At 38.3% G+C, this 22,203-nt stretch overlaps 2 protein-coding genes across 4 annotated transcripts; both read left to right on the forward strand.

The window, feature by feature from the left end:
• The first annotated feature begins 38 nt into the window (after positions 1-38).
• On the forward strand, positions 39-10,261 carry LOC103719830 (uncharacterized protein At3g49055-like). The gene is made up of 5 exons (XM_008809250.4): positions 39-1,462; positions 1,604-1,680; positions 6,277-6,388; positions 6,508-6,624; positions 9,657-10,261. Exons 1-5 carry the CDS (start codon positions 161-163, stop codon positions 10,002-10,004), a joined length of 1,956 nt encoding a protein of 651 aa, XP_008807472.3. The 5' UTR covers positions 39-160; the 3' UTR covers positions 10,005-10,261.
• Positions 10,262-13,679: 3,418 nt separating this feature from the next.
• On the forward strand, positions 13,680-22,072 carry LOC103719831 (E3 ubiquitin-protein ligase RGLG2-like). 3 transcript variants are annotated; one of them, XM_008809254.4, is made up of 12 exons: positions 13,680-13,914; positions 14,510-14,836; positions 17,094-17,178; positions 17,296-17,436; positions 17,538-17,651; positions 17,738-17,835; positions 19,023-19,102; positions 19,341-19,446; positions 19,544-19,671; positions 19,779-19,986; positions 21,322-21,378; positions 21,600-22,072. In XM_008809254.4, exons 2-12 carry the CDS (start codon positions 14,528-14,530, stop codon positions 21,678-21,680), a joined length of 1,407 nt encoding a protein of 468 aa, XP_008807476.1. In that variant the 5' UTR covers positions 13,680-13,914; positions 14,510-14,527; the 3' UTR covers positions 21,681-22,072. The 3 variants fall into 3 exon arrangements, with proteins under 3 accessions (XP_008807476.1, XP_038987356.1, XP_008807475.1); XM_039131428.1 differs by having other exon boundaries at positions 13,681-13,914; positions 14,172-14,836; XM_008809253.4 differs by lacking the exon at positions 13,680-13,914 and adding an exon at positions 13,922-14,200.
• Positions 22,073-22,203: the final 131 nt, after the last annotated feature.

The following is a 22,203-nucleotide window of genomic DNA, read 5'->3' on the forward strand; positions in this document are numbered from 1 at the left end:
CTGCCGAGCCCAAACAAATTGGCCGTCCCCGTCCGTGCCCCGCCCCCACGCCCACCCCCCCTCCCTTTCTTAGTTCCTCCTCCGGCCGGGAGGATACCAGAAAGAAAATAAAAGAGGCCGAAAACACGACCGGTAGGTAGACCCTCCTTCCCTTCACTCCATGGCCGACGACGACCCCAACGACGCCGTCCTCAGCGACGTCGACGGCGACGACGACCCCCTCCCCATCGTCCTCCCCTCCGCCACAGCCCCTGCCCCCGATGACCCCTCCTCCGCCTCCTCCGCCGCCGCCGAGCAGCGCGTCCGCGAGCTTCTCGCTGAGCTCGAGGAGGAGTGCCGCGCCCGGAAGGCCGCAGAGGACTCCCGCGCCGATCTCCAGTCCTCCTTCAACCGCCTCAAGGCCCTCGCCCACGAGGCCATCAAGAAGCGCGACGAGGCGCTCCGCGAGAAGGACGAGGCCACCCGCTCCGCCGATCGGGCCGCTGCCGACCTCGCCGAGGCCCTCCGCCTCAAGGATGAGGCCCTTAAGCACCGAGACTCGCTGCAGTCCGAGATGAGCACCGCCGAGCAGATGTTGGTCTCCGGCATCCACAAGATCTCCGGCAAGGTCAGCGGCTTCAAGAACTTCAACGCCGGCGGCCTTCCTAAGTCCCAGAAGTACGCCGGCCTGCCGGCCGTGGCCTACGGGGTCATCAAGCGGACCAACGAGATCGTCGAGGAGCTCACGAAGCAGATCGAGGGGGCGTCCAAGTCCCGGGACCAGGCCAGGGAGCAGATGGAGCAGAGGAACTATGAGATCGCCATCGAGGTGTCGCAGCTCGAGGCGACGATAAGTGTTCTCAGGGAGGAGATCTCGAAGAAGGGTGCGGAGATCGAGAACCTGGAAAGCTCTGTTTCTGAGAAGGGCGAGAGGATCTCCGAGATGGAGAATGAGATCTCGGAGCTGAGGCGGTTCAGTGAGGACTGTGATACTAAATTGAAGAGTTTGGAATCTAAATTGGACTCGCAGAGGCCGGTGCTCATCGACCAGCTGAACTACATTGCGAAGACTTACGAGCAGATTCGTGACATAATTAAAGCTGTGGATTTGAACGATTTGGATCAGTCGGATTCATCGGACTCTTTATTTATGTGGAAGGAAATGGATGTGGACGAGAATTTGCGGATTTCGTTGGAAGGGACGAGGTCTGTTTATGAGTTGGCCAAGGTTGCGGTGGATAAAGTGAAGAACGAGGTGGAGGAGAGGAGTAAGGAAGTAAAGGCCCTGAACGAGAAAGTGACAGGGTTGTTGGCAGAGAAACAACATATTGGAACACTGCTCCGAAGTGCATTGTCGTCCAAGACAAATGAGGTCTTCCAAGTGGCAGAAGAGGGGCTGAGAGAGGCTGGGATTGATTTGAGATTAGATGGCCATAATAAAGAGGGTTCAGAGGAGGGAGGAGAGGATGAAGTCTATTCCTTGGTAAGTAACACGCACTCCTGATTTAGGTGCCGAATGCTTCAGTTGCTACCAACTAATTTTGAAATTAAATTGCAGTAGACTTTTCAAATGTGAACATTTAAGAATTGGCATCTAAAATCTGCTGCATTTATTCTTTTATAGGCTGGGGCATTGGAAAGTACTGTAAAGGAATCTCAAATCAAGATAATTGAATTGCAGCATTTGGTTGAAGCACTCAGGTATCTATCATATATCTTGAATATTTATCTATATCCGCACTTAACGATGGCAACTTTGAATATTGAAATGAGGGCTTGCTCCATCATGGTGTTTCTTATCCTTTCTCAGCTATCATATGATTGCTTATCTGGTTGGCAGGAGTATTTGATTGTATTGATTATTAGTAGGCAACCACTCTTTAGTCCACTGTACGTGGTTGGAATTGTGCAAGGAACTGGAATCAGAACCTCAAAAAAAAAAAAAAAAAAAAAAAAAAAACTTATTCAAGTCCCATGTCATGGATCTATGTATGCGAATGCATTGAACTCAGATTAGATACGGATTAATCAAGATCCGATTCACTAGCCAAATAGTCTAATTTTATCTTATTTGGTAGTTTGATAAATTAGTAAAATGGCTGTTAGGGGGTTCTTTAGAATTAGATATCTGATCTAGCAACCCAAGTGAATCAAATGATGGTTTATGGGTTTGGTGTTACATTTTGATGGTCCAGTGATGGAGTAGTGGAGATGGATTGAAGAGGTTTGCAGAGGGGCAAAGAGTGAAGGGGAAGCAGAGAGAGAGAGAGAGAGGGAGGGGGGGAGGGAGGGAGAGACTGCTTTACTTCATAGAGATTTGTTGGATCATTAGTTAGTAGTTGTGGATCGGTGATATTAGTTTTGGTGTCAGAGTTCTTAGTTCCAAGGATCCCAAGAGAGTGAAAAAAGGGGAGTGACAAAGGGAGGAAGGAGAGTGGGGGATGAAGGAGGGGAAGTGGGCAAGAGAAGGATGGAAGTGTGGAAAGGGATTTTACAGAGAAGGGTGTTTTGATGCATGCTAGTAATGCATTCAATTTGATGGTTCCAGGATGCAAGGTCTTTCAACCATTGTCTAGACAAATTATCTAGGTTCACTTCTAGGTTACACCTTGATGTAACCTACTTAAAACACTTTACAAGGATTATAAGTACCGTGTGCCACATTGTGCCAATCCCCAATTGGTATAGTTCAGTTGTATTGTATTGTGCCATGCCATGCAAAGTTGGCTGCTTGACATGGCTCCTAACATTAAAACTAAGGTTGTGCTGGTCTATACTAGCTCATGTTAATGCTATTCATGTGTCCTTTTATCATGCCTATTCCCATCATTGTGATCGACACACATTGCCATGGCATGATGCAAACATGCCCTTATACTTTGCCTATCTTGAAGGTACAACATGTGTTGTATGACATGAATTGGCATTGTATGATATCTTAATCCATAACATCTGCAGACTCATGGGTGTCGTTATAGTAAGTATTCTTGTACCAAGAGAATCATGTCAATTGTGTGCATTGTTTCATGCTCAAGGATCAAGGGCTGGTCTATCCTGGTGGTATTGTACTGGACAGGAGAGAGCACAGGTTTTAGGATGCATCCAGGATCATGGGCCTCTCTAGACTGAATTGTCCCAGTACATTACAATTGGGATGGACCAAGATCGTTGCACTCTGAGACTCAGGACAGCTTAGTGTCAAGGACACTGATTCTTCTAATTTATTTTGCTTTTTCATTTTTTTCTTTTTCTTTTTTGTTTTAGTGGTTGTTTAACACCAATTTGAGGCTGTTTTGTTACCATACTTGACTAGGCCCTATGCTGGGATGGGCCCAGGTACTGGGGTTTAAACATTCATGCGTCATGTGCATTATTTTCATGGAAAGAAGGGATGGTCAATTTTATCTATTTTTAATGGTCTTGTTTGTGGGCTCAAATTCTACATATTAGTATGTGTTTGATATTTTATTCTTTTAGCTTGACATATTACTGGATGTGATGCCAAATAAAAGCTGGTCGTTCTTTTTTTCTTTTAGAAAAAATGATTAATGTACATATATGGCATATAAAATTCAGATTTCAGTTAACAATGTTTGAGGAGTTCCAAAGTCCAATAGAATATCATATTCTTTATCTTGTTTTTCTTTCATATAATTTTCTATTTTGTATATGGAATACTTTTATAAGGAAAGGAAAACCATGAAGCCTATTCTTTATGTCTCACCTTATTGAGGTTCTTAGTGCACCAGGTTGTCTTTGCTATTAAAAAGAGTGAGACAATCGATTCCCTCCTCTAGGTTTGACCACCATTTTTCGTTTCTCCATCATTTCTTGTTTAAATATCATTCCCTTATGCACGGTCTTGCCTTGTTTTTATACGCTTATCTCTGTTTTATTTGCACTCATGTGTTGTTTTATACCAGCTTATAGATATGCCAGGCAAAAGTAAGATGACCATCTATGCTAAGGCCCGTAACAAAATTGCTGGCGATCAGGTCCTAAACCTAAAATGGCACTCAAACTAAGGGGCAGACCTCAATTTTCTCTAGAGAGAACAATGGTCCGTGCCATACTATTTGGGCCAGATAATTACATATTAGTCAATAAACATGGTGAAGTTGGTCTGAATCATAGCAAAAATTTGATACATCTAGAGTACCATAGCTGCTTCCTGTTTTAGTTCCAATATCCAGCTTAGAAGCGCGCTTCTTTTTTTATCTTTCCATTCAAGTGTAAGTTTGCATTCACTAAGATTTTGCAGGCCCATATCATATGCCAGTAGAGAGTAGCCTCTGTGTCTATTTCATGCTTTATATAATCATCCTCATTGATCCAGCCATGGATCTCCTATTGAATTAATCTATAGGTCATTCCTTTATATTTGAAGGCATTCAGCTTCAGGTGTCCGAAATATACCATGCACTTGAGCACCACCCCTCTGTGGATTGATTTTGCTATTAATTATCAATAAGGAGGCTCTTGAGGAAATGTTTCCTTGTAGCAAACAGTGTTATCATTCTCTCGGACATGCTCAGCAATTGCTTTAATATGATCGATCACCATCAAGGGAAATCAGAATTCAAGGATTTGAGAATACGGTCTCTTTCTCCATCTTCCATCATTTACTTCAGTAACATGGTTAAACAAATGGCGCTTTCAAATTTTGTGGGTGAACAAGCATAGATGAAAAGGTGATCAACATTTGGTGAATCAATGAGACCAATGGCACAAGAATAACAACCTAGAGTTTTTTCTATTCAAGCTCAAATTTTATTAAAAGCTGCTCTTGAGAATAAGTAACCACCCCCTCCCCCCCCCCCCCCCCCCCCCCCAAAAAAAAAAAACTACATTAATTTATGATTATGAATTTATGATAAATGCTGATGTTTGGTTTTATTGAAATTATCTCCCTGTATCATCCGGCAATTTTTCCATTTTTTAAATTTCTCCTTTCAACAACCAAACATCTTCTAAAATGTCTCAGCTTTTGAACCTCAATTCTTTTTATGTCAAGAACAAGGTACCAATCATGAATTTGAAATTGAAAACTCCCAAAAGCAACCTCCAAGATTCTCTCTCGTTTATTCTTTATTTTATTTAGTTCATAGGTGAATGCTTATAATGTGGGATGGTAGTCACTTTTGAACAGATGGCTTGTATTATGAGTAAATAGATAATTAGCAAACAGACTAAGCTAAAGAACAAAAATGAACCCCAAAAAAAGATCTGACAATGTTGCTGGTAAATGATAAAAATAATATTCCTGAACTAAGTATGCCTTCTTAATTTATTTAATTTTCTAACCCATATACTCTTCCCCTCTAGCGACTGCTACTGTTTTGAAAGTTTTCATTCTTTTAATAAAGGGCCCCTGATGGGATATTGCATGATGACAATTATATTATGAAAAAAGGATATCGAACTGCCTAAAGTCATCCGACTTTTATGTTATTAAAGTGTTAAGTTAGCCTTGGAATTTGCCTATTATTCCAATTTGTTGCCCTTGTCCTGGGGAAATAATAACTTTCTTGGCTCCTCCTCTTATCCTATCATTTTCTCCTGTTTTTTCCCACAAGCAGGTGTCATTAAAGTTAATTTTGATGGTGTTGTTAATAAGCATATCTGTGGTTGGAGCTGGCTTACTTTTCTGTCACTGCTTGGGTTCATTGCTTCAAGTTGGAGCTCGACAACTAACTGGTTCTGTCCCTGGGCAACATTGGAAGGTCTTATAACAGTCTGCAATAACTTTAACCATATTTTGCTGGAAGGCAACTTGATGACAGTTGTGAAATGGATTTGCGGGCAACAAGATATCCCCAACATTTTTCTTCCAATGCTTCTCAATGTTTTGTATATCGTGTATTTTCTTCATTTTTTTCAAGGCATGATGCATATTTCATGAACGAAATCAACCAGCTGACTGGTTAGTGCCTAGACATTGACTGGGATGGCAATTTTTACTGGTCCTTTTATTTTCCATTCCAATTGCTTATCCTTAGTGGAACTAACAGTTTTGGTGGTTCTTTTCTTAGAGATAGTTAATGTGTTTGACCCTCCACCGCCCCCCTTCCCAAAAAAAAATAAAAGGTTGATTTATGAAAGTCGTTCATCTGATAACCATTCTGTGTTATTTTACTTTACAAATGAAATGGACATAAAGGTGATGCACTTGTTGAACCTGCATATTGACTAGATTACTGGAGCCTTTATGTTGGCATTGTTTCTATTTTTTTTTTGTGTCTTGAGCTCCGTGCTAAGTTGCTTTCCTCTGTATGCATGTGCTTTTACTGGATTAAGGGCAGAGTCCTGTCTACTTAAAGCTCGTTTGGATGCTCAAGCAAAAGAGATTAGCCAGCAAAAGCATCATGTTAAGGAACTTCAGGAGAAGGAACGGGTGGCAAATGAAAGTGTAAATTACTCTCACTCTTCATGCATGTTCTGTGCAATGTTAAAGCCATTTTTCCCGAGAATCATTTCAATCTGCAGTGTGTCAAGTAATAAGAGTAAATTTTTGTATTCTTTATGAAGGTTGAAGGCCTCATGTTAGACATTGCAGCAGCAGAAGAAGAAATTGCAAGATGGAAAGGTGCGGCAGAACAAGAAGCTGCAGCTGGCAGAGCGGTTGAGCAAGACTTTCTCACACAGGTATGCTAGTTAAGCAGCCAAAAAAAGATTTCTGGAATATGCTTATGTCTAAATGGTAACAATAATGTATAACTAAAAGTCCTAAGGTCCAGCCAAAAGGAGCTCTTAAGGTCCTCCATAAGGAGGAGCCCTGTACTTCACTCCAAGTTAGACAAGCATGCTCCCACAAAAGTGCATGTCCGTGCACACATAGAGATGCTACACATAAACAAAGAAATGCAGAGTAATATAGATATATATACAGAGAGGGAGAGAGAGTGACTGAGTCACGAGCCGAAATTTGAACTTGCTCAAATTTTTAGGTGTGACCATCGCAATCAATCAAAATATTTTTTGAAACTTAGTTCTTCGAAAGGACCATATGATCCAATAATGTATAACTAAAAGTACATCATAACCCATAACACTAAAGATAGAAATCCATTTACTCCTTTAATGCAATATATTATACCGTCATTGATATCAACCAAAACACGAAAACTATGTCACTGATGTTGCCTTGATGATCATTCAATCAAAACAACTTCAGATCATGCAGTCTTTTTGCTTTGAAAGGGGTCCCATTCATATCTCTGATCTGCCTCTGAAAAGATTGAAAATTAAGTGGAGTAAGCTGCAAAGCTCAGCTAGTAAACCTCTACCGTGGTCAAGAACTTAAGTTTCCATTGAACACACATGATTTCTTAAATCATAACACATTTTATAAATCAAATCATCACTGAATACCAAGAATGGGTTTTCTGAAATCAAATCAAAAGCTTCAATAGAAACACAACGGCTGCGTAAGGATCAAGAGACATGATTTTTCTGAAAATAGTTCAGATAATTCACATTAGATCATAAGTTGATTAATTTTCCAAAAGTTCAAGCAGACATTCACTTAAACACTTCAATAAAAATTCCCACAATTAAAATCTTTTATTAAGAAATAAAAACAATATAACTGTTAAAGCACATTTTGCACCAAACTCCAAGATTTTACATAGTTTCACACTTTCTTATAAGGTTCCTTTCTTCCCTCAGGATCCCTCTTATCCTCTTTGTAAATACAAGCGAGGTCACTAATGATCCTTATCAATGATTTGAGCAAGACCACTCATATACCAACTGACTGGGGATCCAAATTGGTAATCTAGATGAGGCCACCAATACCACCTAGGCAGAGGTTCCTCATTGAAATTTGAGTGAGACCACTCAAGTCCCACTTGGCTAAAGATCCAAACATATGTTTCAAGTTTGATATTATTTTTAGATTTGGAAGGATTTATAAATCAATTCAAAAATATCGACTCAATATTATACACATTCAAAACTTTCATGTTGAAACAAAATATAAATTCAAACTATCATGGCAGCAGAGTTTCAAAGAACAATAACTCTAAATCCTTGCATTGAACTAAGTCTTAAAATATGGAACAACTTTAAAGCTTAAGCTGATGGTAGCAAAATTTCAGAAACCTTAATTTTGGAAATGATAATGATGTTTAATACATAAACCTGAAATCGACCACAAATTTGAAAAGCCACTCATAAAAACCATTTTCCAAAATCGATTAGGATTTGTTGTTTAAAACAGTAATCAGGTTTGAAATTGACTTTTCAAAGGATGGCAGCTTCAAAAATATAAAAGTTATAAGAGTTACTTAGAAAAGAAATTGTAGCTTTTGGAAATGATGATGTAATTTAGAAATCCAAACAATGTACCGGCTCATATGAAACAAAAACACTAACCAAATATTTAAGTTCAAAGGCAACATGAAAACTTCACTTACCTAACGATGCCAAACAAATCCTTATTGAAACTCCCTTCTTCTTTTTCTTCTTTTTCTAGGACTTACATCATCGGCAAGTCGATCCAACAAGTGCCTCACCAGGTTTATTTACTAACTTAGTCAATTACCTAAGTAGGTTGGTTCCTCAAGTTCAATTAGTAGGTGAGTTGGATGGGTAGTTAGGTTAAACAGTTAGGTTACGGACTTAATTGAAACAGGCTACTTATAAGGACAAACAGACTAATAAAATAATAGACATTCTATTACATACAGACTTATATATCCATTTTCTTAAGACATTACATGTAAATGAGAAAGTAGCAGTCATTTAAATTTAATAAAAATACTTAAAATCATATTGCTGAAGAACAAAAAGTTGATTTTCTAAGTTCAATTCAAACTTAAGATTTTTGGTGTTGGATGGAAATAGAGCCCTTTAAAAGCTAATGTATTTTTTAAAATCCAAATTTCCTGTAAGAAAAGTCATATTTTGTCTCTAGAACATCTCATTTAAATTGACAATAAACGTGACTTAATGCTTCCACAAAATGATTCGTGTTCAAGTGTCACGCATTCATGTTTACATGTAAATATTTTCTAATTATAGATCGGATTATTACATACATATATAGCTGGAAAGATAGATGGAGAAAGAGAGAGATTTTTGCTTCTTCATGGTGTGATTCTGGTGTGTGGAGGTGCAGCAACTCCCTAAATAGACATGCTGCCTCGATAATTTTGGTCATATGACACCACTGGCATGTCATCCTCTTACTTTCACATCTGGCAATTAGTGGATCTGGTCTAAAAATTCTTAAATGTCAAATCATAAAATCACAATGACAATAAAAAGGCCAAAGATCTGTCATTACCAGAGAGGATCTACATTGTCGCATACCTCTTGCAATTACTTAAGAATATCAAACTCATTGTGTACCCAACAGCAAATGAATCACAGAAAAATGATCAGTAGTATGCACAATCTGTGAGTAAAATTCCCCAGATAAGGATATATCGATCAACTCTTTGGTTTCTATGATTTCTATTAAAGCTACTAGGTTCTCCTAAGATCTTTTCGTATAAATCAATAATCTTTCTTTAATAACATCTTGCCCCATTTCTCTATTTGTACTGAAAGCTCATTGAAAAATTCTATTCAAACTTAGTTCTTGTCATTATCACTTCATGTTGCTGCTAATCTCTTATTGATGCGGCATAATTTGGAAATGAGATTTAAACATTATTAATTTGAACATGCAGTTGTCAGCTCTCCGGAAGGAACTAGACGAGGCAAAACAAACAATTTTAGAATCAGAGAATAAGCTCAAGTTCAAAGAAGAGACTGCAGTTGCAGCAATGGCTGCGAGAGATGCAGCTGAGAAATCATTACGGCTGGCAGATATGAGGTCTGCAAGGCTGAGGGAAAGGTTGGAGGAGCTGACTAGGCAGCTTGAAGAATCTGAGAGTCAGGATGACTCAAGGAACAGAAGCAGACAGAGATATGTCTGCTGGCCATGGCAATGGCTGGGCTTGAACTTTGTTGGATACCAGAGTGGTGGTATACAACAAGATAGTAATGAAATGGAACTCTCAGAACCCCTTGTCTAGGTTTATATACTCTTGTATCCGGGAAGAAAAGAAAACAAGTGATTCTTGTAATTGTTTAATTATAAGTTAATAGTCTTCACATTCTTTGCAAACTTTTTTTTTTTTTTTTGGTTTTCCAGAGATCTGAGAATTGCCTGCTTATGGATGCTCGTGCATTGCAGCGGGTGATAACTGTACTAGTTCATTTAAAAATCCAAGAAACTTCAAGCAGGTGCCAATTAGGTATCAAATTTTGATATTTAGAGGCAGCATTAGTACATTGTTATTGCTTGACTATTTGTTTGTTCTGTTCATGCACTGATTGTTGTGTCACACCGCATAAACTGTACGTACATGACACTGAACTTTTTCCATCATCTACCTGCAAAATTCCAAGGCCATTTTGTCACTTGAACATAGAGGTTCGATTTTGAAGGTACTTTGTTTCAACAACCTTAGCAGCTTTGTTGCTTCTTGGCTGTAGGGTCACATTCATTAGGGTCCATTTATACAAGTTACTGCAAATTTTATGAAACTTTTCTTTCAAAATACAAGTCATCTGTGGCTTTACCATAAGCTATGGACTTCATTATTTTCAAGCAACCTTTAAAATTATATTGCTTCTGGTATTCTGAAAGTTGCACAAACGCTTCTTGTCAAGATCGTTCCAACATGAGTTACCAAACATATGCCATGAACTTAAATTTCAATAAATAAAATATCTACAGGAACTTTTACATGGCTGAACTTTCACTGCTCCAATATATGCAACATTAAGTTCAAGTTGATCAAAAGTTAATTTATGTTAGATCATAAGGCCTGCAATGTAACTGTTTTGAAAAGGACTAGACGGTGATCCAAAGCTACTTTGGAAAGATATTTAACTTTACAATCAGGAAGAGAATTTAACCAAGTCCCCTTGCACAGGGCTTGGCCCGTCCTCTCCCAGATTCTGTTACCGCCATCTCGCTTATTGCAACACATAAAGTAAGGGCCCGGGAAGCCTATGTTAGAAAGACTGTTTTGAAAAATAAAGTCTTCGAACTCATTATTGATATCTTGATCCTTCATAAATTTTTTGCCACCCTTTTTCTCCGACTAACAAAAGATACAATTGAAGTCCCAGCAACTATGGTCAGGATTCCCATGTCAAATTCACCAGAGAATTCCATCAGCGGCGGCTGTCTTTCCTTTTAATCAGTTCTTGCATGCACAACAATCAACAGAAGGGTGGGTGATTGATCAGTAGGTGTCACTCCATATAGCGCTTTGGATGATTTGGAAAAAGAAATCAACTTCACCCATACAAGTCTTCCATTTTCAGACGGTGTCCCCTCTTTATATGATGCCTACTTTTTGTTTGAAATTTGGCAACTTAGGCCATATTTGGGAGAGTTGTTGGAACTTAGAAGTAGAGCTTTTATAAAAATCTGTTTGCTGTTTGGTAACTATATTTTTAAAGTGTTGTGGCACTTTAACAAGTGTTTGATAAACAAACTGAAAAAATAATTCTGTATAATAAAATTATCATAAAGGATATTGCATAGTATTATACAACAGAGCATAATAAAATATAACATATATTAATACATAAATGTACGATATAGTATAATATTACTGTAATGTAAAATAATATTATTATAATATAGTAATATGATGTTGTATAGTATAGCATAATAGTAATATAATTATTAAAATAAATTATTTTTTTATAATATAATCTTTCAAAAAATTTTTTTGTGTTTATCGTTTTTTCCATTCAGATGTAGGATGATGCTATATCATTACCCCCAATCACCCAGTTGGAGATTGAAGCTGCAATCAAGTCTCTTCCAGATGAGAAGACACTTGGAATTGACTGGCGGGTTCCCATCTCCATCCTTCCACAAACTTTTGGACACTTGTCAAGGATGATGTGAATGAAGTATCTTCCAAGATTTTTGGATACCGATTGAAGGTCTTGATCTCTAAGCAACTGATGCCATGAAACCTTCTCACTTCGGCCTATCAGTCTTTGCACAGCTCTCTACAAAATTATAGCGAAGATCATTGAGACTCGGCTTAAAACAGTGCTCCATTGGCTTGTTCAGTGGAACAGGGTGCATTCATTGATGAAAGTTATTGCCTTGGATAATATTTTACATTGCTCATGAAGCCTTCTACAACCTGGAGCTTACCTCGAGCAGATCGAGCTTGATCTCTGTTAAACTAGACATGGAACACGCCTGCAATATGGTGCACCAGGATTTCCTCAAAGAAGTACTACTTTAGGAGGGATGGACGTTGTCTACTCGACAACATTCAGTGAATTGTGAGAGATTATAGTAATTTTCAGACAGTGCATGCCTATCGAAAGGTGAATAGGGTCGCCGACTGGGCTGCTGCCTATGCAACACAGCACTTCGGAGAGGTTCTCTGCACACACCAGGTTCCTCCTCTACAGTTATGCTAGATTGTGGCTCTTGATTTGCTGGCTGCATCTACACCAAAGTAGGATGAGCAGTCGTTGTACCAAAAAAAAGAAAAAAAAAAAAAGAAAAATGAAGAAGAAGAAGAAGAAGAGTACTCCTTTGGCTTCAACCATAGATGGATCTCATGAAAATTTGCTTTAATGATCAACATCACTATTTTGGAATTACTTGGGTCTTCTATTGGGTTGCGCCAGGACACTCTACCATCTCCCTCTATCTATTTGTGCTTTGTTCCAATACTCTCTCAGTCCTGGATACCATCTTCATATAAATCAACTTGCAGAAATTTGATGGTTGGGTTCAGCACAAGGCTATATGGGCGTCTCAAGTAGAGGATGTTGGATATCTTGGATTCATATGAAGTCCCATTTTTGTCGCCCATAATATACCTCATGTTCTTCCGGACTTAATTTTGGTCAACCCCAAAGTTGTATCTAAAAAAAAAAAAACACACGGACGGCTGCTTTTCCATTGCCTATGCATGATTCCGTTACTTTGACATGTTGGAATAATATAATTTTATGTTTTCTAAATATATATAAAATAATTAGACTTTTTTTAGTATATATAATTTTATGATATAATATATGTATATATATATATACACACACACTGCAGATAGGTCGGATCGATTTGTTTTAGGTTAGGATTGGATATATGAATAGAGAAAATAATCACGTGCGAAATTCGTATCTTTTAACCTAACCTAAGGTCGGCCGGTATATTATTGGGTCTAATTTGAATTAATAAAAAATAGAACTGCTCCCATTCAACTCATGAATAAGAGATGTATTAGATATAATATAAATTATTTTATTAATAAAATGATGAAGTATATTCGTAACGCATGACATCCGTGATACACGCAGTCCGTGAACACGAAAGCATCTTAATCACAAAAACCGTCAGCATCTGAGAGGAAGGTTCACGGTAACTCCTTGTTATACTCGAGAAGTTTTTTTAGAGTTCTCAAATTGACCAAAAAGGCTCAATTTCAGACAGAGAAGGAGGTTGTTCTCCATAAGAAAATGATACCTTCTCGAAGCCAGTCTTACTCCTACCAGTCTTTTTTTTATAAAAAAAACCCCCCACTTCTACTTTATTCTCCTCTTTTTCCCACGTGTCGGTCAAACAAAATAAGTAGCTGAAATTAAAAGGCTAAAAAGCTTTCCCCACTAATGATTAAGTTAAAAAAGTGAGGCTTTCTTGTACTCTTATCACCCCTTCCAGCTTTCACCAATCCCATTGCAAGCTTTACAGCCATTAAGAGGGATCGAATAAGAATAAGAATAACATCAGCGGCAGTACCAGTAGAGGAACCGGAATAACAATGGAATAAAGTCCAAGCCCCAGCTGTATCCTTGCATGGATCCCTTCTGCTTTTGGAATAATATCCCGTCTCCAGCCATTACTCGGGGTCTTGCTTTATTCTTGCTTCTTCTTCTTCCTCTTCTTTGAAGGTAGTGTATGATGCATGAATAAATGAAATCCTGATTTCCAAGCAATCTTGAAATTTAAACACGCTTTTTTTAAGGAAATACGCGTTCTAATCCTTCGTCAAGAAGGCTGTCCTTAGTTTGCATTAATTTTCGGGCCCTTTTTGGAAAAGACAAGCAACCTTTGCTTGAACCGTTTTCCGTGTTAAAAGAGATCGTTTCCTTCTAACCCAAGCTTTTCTATTATTTCGTCATATGGTTATCTCCTTCCGCCCCGGAAGTGGACAAGAAGAAGAAGAAATTGAAGTCGGTGAGTAACTTTGAAATCTTCTAAAGAGAGACGTGAGAAAGGTGGAGACCGTGGAGTCGGTGGTCAGAGGATAGGCGCAACCGAACTAAGGGCTCGGCTTGGTCTCCTCCCGCCGCCGCCGCCGCCGATTTCTTCTTCCCGATATCGTTCAAACCCTTCTTGCTTCGAATCTTCGCAGCACACCTTGAAATTAGCCTTCAATTTATAGTCCGGTCCTTCACGATCTTCTGAGATTTTCTTGATACTTTAGGTCGATTTTCGGTGGATTTGATTGACGAATCTTGCGCGATTTTGGGGGATTTTTATTAGATTTGTAGGGGTTGATTGATGGGAGGGCGGAGCTCGAGAGAGGCGAGCCCGAGGAGCTTCCGGTCGGCAGGGTCGTTTCAAGACCGGAGCTACTCGCAGGAGCAGTATTGGGGCCAGAGTTATCCCTATGAAGCGCCCGGGCATCAGAATTACCCTCCTCCGCCCCAAAGCTATGGTGAGCCGGAGCAGGCCTATCCACCGCCGTCTTCTGGTTTCTCGCAGCCATCCCACACGCAGCCGTCCTACACGCAGCGTGCTGGTGGGTCTCGACCGAGGCTGGATCGGCGGTATTCGAAGATAACCGACGATTACAATTCCGTGGAACAGGTAAGCTATGGAAAGTTTTTTCTCTTGTTGATCTCAAGAAATATTCACTACGACATCATGCCTAAAGTCATTACACTTTGTGACATGGGATGCCTTTGCCGATGCACATGCGTTAATCTATCTTTGTTCCGATATGAATAACTTTAGAATCCTAAGAGAAATGATGTTCAGAAGGATGCCAATTCTTCTTTGAGTACGGTTTTCTGTTCAGGATTTTTAGAATGGTTCTTTTGACATCTTGTTCTGGTAGCTTTTAAATGAAACAAAGTGGAAAGAAATATTCATTGATGGTCTTGCAGGAGTGCATGAGATATTGCTGGATGATCTGTGATTTTAGGCAATGCCAGAACCATGGGACCAAGCAACAAGCTCAGGAATCAGCTGGATGCATTTTGTGTCAATGATGTTCATCATCATGTTAAATGTCTCTAGGATTATGTGTAGATAGTTGGCCTCATAAAACTTGTGCAGTAACTTAAATATCCTACTCAGAAATATACAAGAATAATACGAGACTAAGTAGGTGGAAATCGAATAGTTATAGAACTGCTAGACATTTTAATATATCTAGAAGAAAATGGTATGAAAAGACTTTGAATCAGTAATTTATTGTGTTCAGATTCTCTCCAGCTCAGACATGAGCCGGAGAGGGCTGGTTCTCATTTCATGACCATTTATGATTGGATGGGGCTTACGCATAGGCTGCCCCATGTACTGCATGGAGCCCATCCAATCACGACCATCATGTTCTGTCCATTCTTCTTTTGATAGCCTATTAGTTTTCTTCTTTCAGTAAACTAAATTTGATTAAGAGCATCCACGTTGGTTGTCTTCATTGCTATCTGATAAGTTTTTGTTGACAGGTTTACGTAATCGTACATGGAAACTGCTATGGGGTTTTTATGACTATTTAAAGTCAGATCTTATCTGAATTTTGTTGTTCCGAAATTCAGTAATAGGCAACTAAAAAATTGAGAGAAAAGGGTAGTTGCAAAGTTGCGTAAGAGGAAGAGGAGGAGAGGACTTGAGGATTGAGAGAGAGAGAGAGAGAGAGAGAGAGAGAGAGAGAGAGAGAGAAATGAATTCGATAGAGCAGCATGGCCTCAAAAGATGAAAATGATGCTTCTTTCTTTCATAATATAAGATATACACATGGCTTTGATATGAAGCGAAGTTCATTTTGTGAAAAGATCGCTCATCTTCCTTCCTTGAAGGGTCTTCTTTGGGAACAGTGGCAGCAGGATTACAAGGGTTTTAATATGAGGATTTAAAATGTTGTTTCTTGAAGTTTCACATAAGACCCATATCTATTTTTTTACCCATATTGGGGCATTTTCAACTATCCTTAACTCTTATATGTACATCAGAAGAGACAAAATCTAGGAGGACAAGAGTTTGCAGCATGCTTAGAGTGCTTTTTCAAAATAAAGGTGGCTGATTGAATGAACCATTTGTAAGCAGCTTTAGCTTGTATTAGACTCAATAATCAAGCTGACCTGAGCTTTGTAATATTTAATGAATCTTATGGAACATGTAAACAAAAAAGATAGAAAGAAATTACTGAAGTTGGGTATCCTTACCTAGTGCTAGCGAGTTGTCTCAATCTATGTTGTCATGTTTGTCTTTTTGAGGATCCTTCCTGTTCTGGCAAACCAAAAGGATTGACATGAATTTATGACATCATTGTGGGGGTGTAGTTAATTGGATTCTATGTATGAAGTTGGATGAGGTAATGATGAACCAAATATTGTCCTCTATGTAGTTATGCCATTCAACATATTTCGTTATTCTTTCAAGGATATCATGGTTCTATGCAATTGTACTCCTGTCTTCTTGTTAGTTTTAGCTTAATTTCATGACTTGGAACCAGCGATTATAGTGTCACAGCTATAATTTGCTAACTTACTAAGCGGTGTGTGCTTATACTATACAATGTTGAGCAATGATTAGTGGCTCTGAAAGGTTACTCAATGATAAAACTCAACTAGTGTGGCTCTTCATGCAGCTTTCTCTCACTGACAGCCTGCATGGCGTCGGTTCAAAGAGAATTGGAAAAAGTCGTATCAGTAACATTGATTGAATGAAGTTGTTTGGTCATGCTAAAACTTCTCAATAATGTTTTATGATGTGTTACAAATTACAACATGTAATCAAATTCTGATGCCAAGGACAACCTAGTTGAATTGTATTTAATATCCAGTTTTAACTAGCTTTTTGCTTTTTATCTAATTTAGATTATGAATTTGCTTATCCACAGGTCACTGAGGCTCTTGCACAAGCTGGCCTGGAGTCTTCAAATCTTATTGTTGGTATTGATTTCACGAAGAGCAATGAGTGGACAGGTTACTTTTCAGTATTTATACACTGAAGATGTCCCATGTTACTTACAATTCAACATTTATGCACTGAAGTTGTCCCATATTAAACATATTACATACCTGACATATTTTGATGATCAGGTAAATTATCATTCCACAGACGCAGCTTGCATCACATCGGTGATATTCCAAATCCCTATGAACAAGCAATCTCTATCATTGGACGAACCTTGTCAGCATTTGATGAAGATAACTTGATCCCATGTTTTGGGTTTGGAGATGGTAAGTTTATTTATTATGAGATACTTTCTAAGAAAATCTAAGGAAATTATTAGTGTTTATTTGAATTAGTGTTTACTTGAACATTTTCTATCTTTTGGCAGCATCAACACATGACCAGGATGTCTTTAGTTTCCATCCTGATGAGAGACCATGCAATGGTTTTTCAGAAGCCCTAGCACGATACAGAGAGCTTGTCCCCCATCTGCGATTGGCTGGTATATGTACTGCTATTTAATATTTTCTGGCTAAGACCATGCTTGGCAATTTGATTATTCAGTTGTTAGCTTTTCTTTCCTCCCAGGGCCAACCTCGTTTGCTCCTATTATTGAAATGGCTATGACCATTGTGGAACAGAGTGGGGGACAATACCATGTTTTATTGATAATTGCTGATGGGCAGGTATATCACCTTCAATTTATCTCATTTTAAATCATGCTCTTTCACATATATTGTGAGTTCTGTGTATAGTCTCTGTAGAGAACTTGAGAAACTTAAATTTAATACTGAATTTATGACCAAATAATAGGACACAAAACAAGATTTGCATATAGTCCTCTCAAAATCTGTATGCATATGTGCCTTTGTCTGTTGGTTTTTGTTGAAAATGCTTGAACCAAATTTTGTGAATATACACAAATCAGTGAAATGACCAGAGAAAATTGCATATATTGCGGAAAATGGGCATGGTAGTAGTTTCATTCTGCAACATGCATCATTTCTAACTTAAGTTAAAGAAAAATATTTGGAGAAAAAAACTGCAACAAATCCAGATTTAGAGACTACTGTGCTTATGGTGTAATAGTCATTTGCTAAGAATAACTCATTTCTGGGTAGTCAACACTGATAAAACTTGACTGCAAGGCCAGAATGAACTTCAAGGGGCTGAATATATATAGTGAGACTAAAGGTGGATATCATTATGTTCATGTTATGATTACTAAGTTGGTAATGAATACGATAATTGTATAGAGATTTAAGAGGATGTATCTAGTGTCCTTGTTTAAATATCATGTATTCTACCAAATTTAATTGGCGAGTTAATTATCAAATCATATAATACTACATTATCTGCTGTGCCTTGGTATAAAAATATAAATAGAAGCCAAGATATTTTCCAGAATCTGTGAACTTGTTCTTAAGCATATATTCTTTATGCCTAAGTAGAATTTAGGTTAAAAAGTGAGTAGATTTTATTAACATGAAGTATACGAGTAATAATCTATTTATATAATGAAGATAACTAGAATGAAAGAATTTACAAACAATGGATTTTTTATTAACATGCAATGTCTTTTCAGTGTGACTTCTTTTATCAAAGAAAATTTAATTTTGTATATGTTGGTTGTCTATATCTGAGTTTATTGTGTTTGATGGAACAAATGGCCTGCTGCTTGTCTTTCGCTCATTTCATATAGATATTTAACTCAGTCTGTGATGGTAGTCATGTATTCATGTTGCCCACTTGGGTCATGCCAAGCTACATGTCTACATTTGTGTTTTATCCTTGAGAGTAATTAAATTGGGTAATCCTATAATCTGCTTAAAATTAATTAGGCTTGCTCTCTTGAAAATGATGGCTGGTACAGGTTACAAGGAGCGTAGATACTGAATTTGGACAATTGAGCTCTCAGGAGCAAAAGACTATTGATGCTATTGTAAAAGCTAGGTAATATTATTCAAATCCTACTGATTCCGTTGTATTATTTCTAGATTTATCTTGTCGTTGTAATATCAACTATAATGATGCCCTTAACCTATGGTTGTTGATTGGAATGAGTTATATTTGATATCACGGTGATAAGCTGTTGCGGCTTGTCTGGTGTGTACTGTACAAGTCAGTCACTAGTAGCAGGTTTTTCCCCCTTCCTATAAGTGTTATCCTTACCATGTTTTTTATGTTGCAGTGAATTTCCTTTATCTATTGTTCTCGTCGGAGTTGGAGATGGCCCTTGGGACATGATGAAGGAATTTGATGATAACATTCCTGCCCGATCCTTTGATAATTTTCAGGTAAGACATGGAGTTGATATGAACTCTTGACACTTACTGCTATATTTCATCCCTATAGTAGCTTGTTATTTTATGAAGTTGTCCTTCCCCCATCCAGTTTGTAAATTTTACGGAGATAATGTCAAAGAACATGCCCCAAACCAGAAAAGAGGCAGCATTTGCTCTTGGAGCATTGATGGAAATACCTTCACAATATAAAGCGACATTAGAACTGGGAATCTTAGGGTATGGACACAAACCCCTTTAGCATGCGAAGCTCTTTTTATCTGTACAACTTTATTACTTACCTACTTAATCCGGGACATGTTTTGGTTTCTGTTGCTGATAAGCAGTCGTCGTTCAGCAAGGTCTCCAGAGAGGGTTCCTCTTCCCCCACCTGTTGGAGGTTACAGTACATCTTTCTCTGGCTCTAAAAGTTTCCAGTCAACCAGTTTCCAGAAGAGTGCACCACCTTATTCTGGATATGATACAGCACCTAGTGCAGCTCCTACTGCACCAAGTGCAGCTCCTACTGCACCAAGTGCATCATGGGACAATCAGGTACGTTATCTAAAGGACATACAAATTATATTCCCATATGATCTTCATTAGTCCATCGAAATATTCCACTTTTGTACTGCTAAGAAATGTTTTATGTTGATTGAACCTGAAGTAATGGGGCTACGGGTCGGTTGTTCAACCATTGTGTCAATCAGAAATAAACCACGATGTCACCAATTATTAATTAATTTTAAGTAAAAAGTTATAATTGTAAATATATATTTTATTCTTTTAGGCATTCTCTACTAATTTTTGGCATCCTTAATCATCAAGAAACATCACATCTAAACATGATATCATGGTATCATAAAATGGAGCTCTAATAGTTAACAAAATGCCATCACTCCTGAATCTTTTTAAAATTTGAAGATTCTAATAACAAGTATTACTCATCCAAGATATCAACACTGACCCTTTATGGAGTTAGTAAATAAGCAGACATTACATTAAACATTCGTTCTAGGACAAAATCGGTATGTGAAACTGGGAACACATGAATTTGAATTCTGGGCCTTCTGGCACCAAAATATAACAGTAAATCAAGAAAAAAAATCCGAAAACACATTCTAGTGACAATCTTAGTTAAATCTACGGGTTTATCCAACAAAAAACTTAAGGTTTTCTATTCTAAACCCATTCTAGCAGAAAAAACCCAGTATCTGGTAGCTTTTTCCTCTCATCTCCTCCAAATCCCAGTTCCGCAGAAAGAAGGGAATCTTTTCTCTATCCCTGAGGTGATTTCAGTTTTCCAGAGATAAAAGGGGTACTGTCTACTGGGTTTTGGAGGGCTTGAGGTTTTAGAGAGGGCCATGGCCATGACGTCCTTTTACCTTTTGTGTGATTTCTATTTTCTGATGGAATGGGGAGGCGGTGGAAGATGTTTCAGGCTCGTGAGGGACATGGATGCTATGACCCACTTTGTAGTCCTCCTTGTCCTTGCTCGTGGCTGGAGAGAAGTGCCACCCTGGCGTAATTGTGATTGGCTGATGAAGAAAATGGGGATCTTATATAATTTATGAAAACTGCTCGATCCTTCCAAAACCAAAATGGTTATCAGGATTCACTGGTTTGACCATGGGTTCAAGGCAAAAATAAAGCGGTTTCCTATGAAAATAGGTTTAGGAGGTTAACTGGACCAGAAACCTGACTCCTTGATGGTTCAACCAGTTCAACCAGACATTCGCTTCTAGGGTTACATCTCTGGGATATATTATGATACCAAATATTAGACCTTGTCAATTGCTCATTAACTGTTTTCGTCCCTTCCATTCTTTAATTAAAAAAATTATTTTCTGAAAGCTCTGCTAACTACTATATTACTTTGATCTTTTGCAGCTTTGCCCTATTTGTCTTACAAGCCCGAAGGACATGGCTTTTGGTTGTGGACACCAGGTGAAGTCTTTTGACATTCTTATATCTTTCGTTGCTCGCTAGTTTCATTTCATGTAAAATCATCTCAAGGCAATGGCTGAACCACAATTAGTTCTCTGCACAATTTCCAAATAATTTGATTCTAATAGTTTATAATGAGACTACAAATAGCAGAGCTTATCAATTGGGGAAGTAATTCTTATTATTGCTGTATTTATTTTGCTTAAATTGCCTCCTTGCAGACTTGCTGTGATTGCGGCCAGAGCCTTGATTTGTGCCCCATCTGCCGAAGTCAAATTTATACTAGAATAAAGCTTTATTGACGTGGTCAGCATTTGTGGCAATCATGCTGCTGCTTCCGACGAGCAATGATGGGGGCTTCATGAACACTGTTTGGGGTTCCGGTGTCCAAATGGCTGTGTTTGAAGTAGTGAAAGTTGTTCATTTATATTTCGGCACAGTGTTGCAGCATCGTAGAATTTTGTACATAAATATCCTTTTGGGCCAAAATTTAGGTTAGAGAATTCTTCTCTTTTTTAAATTGTTTTTGTTCATGGTATTTTACATCTGGAGGTTGGATCATCTTTCATGGCACTAATAGCATTCTTTGTTTGGTGAGCTGTCTTTATCGTTAGAAGATGCTTGTTTGTAACATATTGGCTGGGATTCAATATTCTAGTTGACTAAAATAAAGGAGACAATTTTCTAGTTCAAACTGGGTTTCGAATAATTGCTGACAAGTCATTTCCTGTGGGTGGTGTTCTTCATTTCTGCCAGTAAAAATAAAGTTAGGAAGTTATCGAATCAAAGCTAACTCAAGCTGATAAACCTTATCTAATCTAAGCT

Source organism: Phoenix dactylifera, chromosome 11 (assembly GCF_009389715.1).
Source record: "Phoenix dactylifera cultivar Barhee BC4 chromosome 11, palm_55x_up_171113_PBpolish2nd_filt_p, whole genome shotgun sequence".
Classification (NCBI taxonomy): Eukaryota; Viridiplantae; Streptophyta; class Magnoliopsida; order Arecales; family Arecaceae; genus Phoenix; species Phoenix dactylifera.